The following is a 5082-nucleotide window of genomic DNA, read 5'->3' as shown; positions in this document are numbered from 1 at the left end:
ATATTCTTCAGTACAGAGCGGCGTATTAAACAGAATAATCATGTATAAATGTCGTGGAACAAAAAGGAAAGGGCATGCAAAATCAGCACAAATTCTGAGATTTTTTTCAGTATTAAGTATTTATTACATACAAGCATTTTTTACAATATGAAGTATTTGTTTCTTTAGACATGACTGATGATATTTAGCATTTTTTTTTTTCGTTATTGTATATTTAGAAACATTCTCTCGTATTCTATTTAATTACCATTATTATTAGGTATTCTTATAGAATAGTTTTAATAGAATCTCAACCAAATCTAATAAAAATAGTATAAGTGTACTAGTGACGCAGGGATAATATACGGTGTTCAAACGATTAATAAATATTTAAAAGAAGAACTAATATAAATAAGTTTCATACAATAAGTCGTAACGAATCGGGCGTTTCCAAGTTCGTTACAGTTGAAATTTTTACAAGAAAAACGCAGAAACAATTTCTCATGTGAGAACGGGCGATAAAACGTCAATAAATCTGTCACTTTGCATGGTTTCAGGCTATGTATACGCTTTTTTTGCTCGATTTTCTTTTTAGTGATCGAAACATTTTCGGCGTATGAACAAGTGACTCGCGATGCAACTCTGTACAAATACGCTCGCTCTAACAACTCTCAATAAAAATATATATTAATCGTTTATAAGAAAATATATTGATTATTCGCGAATGATAGAATTTTTCCCGGCGCCCGAAAAATAAGTCGCAAATACGAATAAAGGAAAATCTCGAATTTAAATAATTATTAACGAGAAAATTTGAATTTTATAATACATATCAGTTCGATAAATCCTCTACGCCGATTATGATAAAATGCGAATAAAGTAAAGAGCGAGCGGAAAAGGGAGATAAATCTCGCGCGTAAATGTACGAGAAAAATTGAATAACAAACAATTTGTACACTAATCCTATCATTTTTCTAATGTCGACGTTTCTCTCGATCATATTTTTCGAACAAAATCAGAATAACAGAAATGCTCGTTTCTCTATTCTTGTAAATAATTTGTCAAAATCTATATCGTGAGATAGGGCGAGCGCAAAATATAAAGCATGCTACCGATATATTTCACGTCTCAGAATTTTTATGTTGCAAATAATGACAAGTAAAAAACTCACTTTTTGGACGTTGCAGCGATATTCGCTTTTACGTTATGCATTAACGTTACGGTATCGATCGTATTTACCTTCATCGAATAAAGTGCAATTAAATCCCATCCATAGTATCTCTCGCATAACAATTCTTACAATTAACGTTACTAGATCGTCACTCACCGTTAACTTATGCAGCGGCTATCTCACAAAGCAATCAGCATTATCGTCTTCGTCATCACAGCTAGAAAATTTATGCACGATCCGCGAAAAAACGTAACGATAGTGAAGTCTAGCAAATATCTAGAATATATACCAATGTTAAGTAGGCCCTCTAAATGAAATACGATAAAAAGAAGAAAAAAAAAACAGTAAGATTGCTTGACTAGTGAGCGCACGCCCCAAAATCTGGTATGGAAGAAAAGTTTTCTCTTTTTCTATCTACTTTTCCCCATCTCGTATCTGCAGAATGTCTCTTATGAATTCCCTATTCAATAACGCGCTTAGATCTACTCATGAAATTGTTATAAGATAGTACCACGCTACGTTATCTTATATGTTAGGGACATTCTTTAATCCATTGTTTTGGCAGATACGTTCTCAGCGTTTGATCCGACTTCTATTTTACCTCTCTTCTTCTTTTGCGTCTTGTATGTTTATTCGTCATTTACTCTCCGAGCAATTTTCAATTTTGTCATCTCTATTGATTAACGCCTCAAAAATCTTAATTGTAATCTACACACGCATGTATGTGTAATAAGGGCGAAGTCGTGTGTGTATATGTATGTTTGCGTGTGTATGTGAGAAAAAAAATAATTTTATGTCGATTTGTTATCGTAAAATATGTCCGTGTAATGAACATTTGAAAATGATGTGTTACAAATAGGCCTCAATCCCCTTCCTTTAGAAAGTTACATTTGTCTAATAGCGTACTACGACACACAGATTGAGTGTCCATACTTGCTGTTGCGTAATAATAATCAATTAACATTATATATTATTTTACACTTCCTTCTTCCCGGTGACGACGCTCAAAGCTCGGCATGATTGTGAGGTACGGGGATAGTCTTTGCGCCCTCATCTCGCTTCATCGAGATATCCCCTTTACACATGATACGTCGCGCGACGGCGGTTATTTACATTATCATAAACAACAACGTCTCGTTTCGAATGCTACCGCTCGCTATGAGCAATTCGGTTGCCCAACTGCTCTTTTTCTGTTCGTCCGGGAACGTTTAAGAGACACCTTATGACAGTAAATCTGCGGAGAAAAATAGAGACAGCATTTATACAGGAGTTATCTGTTATTTAGATATTTTCGATTAAAATGATATATTAGTCCATTTATAGTTGTAACATGTAGGTTTTATAAAATCGCGATTCCAGTTTTCTTTATTAAACAAAATCCAATGATTAAAAATGCAATAAAAACCTTGATTTACATACCTGGTACTTGATTGTTATCCTGTGGCTTGTTGATGAAATTGTCCTGGAACGGATTAACATTGGCATTAGTGGCAGCGGGCACGAACCCCATCGGAGTAAACGGCATCGCCGCCGGATTCAGATTGGAGTTGAGGGTATCCTCATTCGCTAGATTGGGCGTCAGTTCGAGTATCGGCCCGGTATCGTAGCCAGGACTGTTATTACTCAGAGTATCGAAGTCCGACAGGTCTAACAGGTTGTTGGTCACGTTGTTTTGCTTGCTACAAAACGAGCCAAATGAAAAACATACAAAGACTAAGTTGGTAGCCAGACATACGGATTAGGGACTACGACTTAAGCGACTATTCACGATCACTAACACGGAATCGCCGCCGCTAAATTAGCTAAGCCGATTGCGAACGATTCATTAATACCTTCAGTTGAATCACTAAAACGAAATAAAACGGATTTTGTCGAATAGGAACATAGTTCGTGATTCTATGTACATCTAAAAAAACGTCATCAACTGAATGATATAAAACTAGCTAGATAAAAATAACTAAATAACGTATCGGATAAATATAAAGCGCTTATGCGTCAATTGTTCTGCGTCATTGATCATATAACTGCTTCTCAAATTACAGATTTTAAATGCCTTGAGGGGCTACTATTTTGATGTAACTATATAAACAACTATTATAAGCGATGAAGTCTGATAGAAATTGCTTTTATGCGTAGCAGTACTAACCAAGAAAGTCGACAACCTTTTGCGGTCCTTTGTAGTATCCAATATATATCTTTCGTCTGCTTTTGGTCGAATAAAAAAATTTAAATATAACTAATATATTTACGTATATTATTCTGTGTTGTTGGATCGCAACAGGTTTCTGTTTAAATAACTACGGGAACCAGTTAGTTAAATTGATATACACGTGTCAACTGTGTAACTATAATAATCATAGCTTGCTAGAACATATTACAGCAAAACAGCAAATACAGATCTAATTACATAAAAAATTGAATCACATTCGATCGAATCACACTCGTCGGATTAAGATATTAGAGAAGAAAATTCATGCCACGTTTGGTTTCTTCTTCTTTCGTTAATTTTCCTATACGGGTACCTTTGTGTAGGATTCGTGGATGTGGTGTGCGTGAAGAGACGTTTTCTCATGAAAAAGTACTATATCGGAAAATGTGGAAGTAAATAGTACATAGCAAAAGTAGGCAGTAAGTTGACATATATCGCGCTTGGTATACAATACACACAAGCATGAGGAACTCAGACATTGTGCAAGGAAAAGAACAAGCCACACCATATCAACGTCAGTTAACATGCATTGGTGATTTGTTACGAAAATCAGTCGCACTTACGGTACACAACTGGTCAATAAATGGAAGAACACTTTTTATTAGTACCTAATTGGAGGAAAGATCAAAGAGAGATACTCAGCAAAGATGATATTTACAAATTATTATACTATATACTTATTATACTATGAAAATGTTAATTGCATTTAATGTAACTGCGATACGTCATTATTTTGCTACTTTGCAAAAGTCATGTTAGCATTATTCATCCTTGCTGAGTTGGTATATTGTGAAATCACAAAACGAAACTTTTCGATGACTCATTAGATTTATGCCGTTTGTTTCTCTTTACATTATATATATACTGAGATTTATTTGTCCTATGTGATTTAACACTAAATGTATTCTGCAGTTTTGTTAATATTTTTCTTAATTTCATATTTTGTGTACGATATTACATAACGTTCTTCCAACTCGTTCACATAATACCTAATGACGATCGAAGTACGCGATTCTCGTTATCTTAGACAATCTAGCTAAAAATAGTATGTAAATTTGCCGTTAATACATAGCTGAATATCAATTATAAAATATATGTAACTATTACAATAGGTGATATACAATATACATTCTCATATTTGCAATCTCATTATCACCGCGATAGTAATGTTAAGTCTCATAATTTATTATTGATTAATATGTTGCTAATCAATGTGCAACTAATCATATCATAAACGGTGAGTCGCAATGGCGTGTTTATTATGCTCGTCAACCGTTATTCTGACTACTTTTGCAATGTACAATACGCATGGGTTACTCAGAATTTGCGTGAAGCGATAAATATTCGGTGAAATTAATTTCGATAGGCAGTTCTTTCCTGTAGATGTCTCAGGAAAGCGCAGTATATAAACTTTTTTTACTAAATAACTGTTTATTATAATAATGTACATATTGTTCATTTGCTACAACAATATAACAAAAAATTGTCATTCTTTAATTAATTGCAAAACAAAAAACAGAAATATAAAGAAAAAACAAAAATATATACTTTAAAAGTATATACATACTTTTATTCGTTTACGATCAGTTCTTACATAAAAATTTTATTTCAAAATTAATATATACCTACAAAATTTTATTGGTTCAAAACATTCAAACTTATTTACTAGAAAACTTACTATTTTGAGTTGTATCTTTGCTGCAGCAAATGAGCGATATGTATA

At 33.5% G+C, this 5082-nt stretch overlaps 1 protein-coding gene across 17 annotated transcripts in view; it reads right to left on the bottom strand.

The window, feature by feature from the left end:
• Nucleotides 1–2131: 2131 nt before the first annotated feature.
• LOC108749678 (MAP7 domain-containing protein 1-like) overlaps nt 2132–5082 on the bottom strand; it is a 178610-nt gene continuing 175659 nt past the window's right edge. For all 17 annotated transcript variants that reach the window (XM_018488538.1, XM_018488539.1, XM_018488540.1 and 14 more), the window contains 2 exons: nt 2570–2829; nt 2132–2384 (listed from right to left, as the gene is read on the bottom strand). In XM_018488538.1, the coding sequence (XP_018344040.1) occupies nt 2371–2384; nt 2570–2829 (274 nt within the window). In that variant the 3' untranslated portion in view covers nt 2132–2370. The remainder of the gene's footprint in view (nt 2385–2569; nt 2830–5082) is intronic.

Source organism: Trachymyrmex septentrionalis, unplaced genomic scaffold (assembly GCF_001594115.1).
Source record: "Trachymyrmex septentrionalis isolate Tsep2-gDNA-1 unplaced genomic scaffold, Tsep1.0 scaffold31, whole genome shotgun sequence".
Lineage (NCBI taxonomy): Eukaryota > Metazoa > Arthropoda > Insecta > Hymenoptera > Formicidae > Trachymyrmex > Trachymyrmex septentrionalis.
This window is presented reverse-complemented; position numbering and strand designations above follow the sequence as displayed.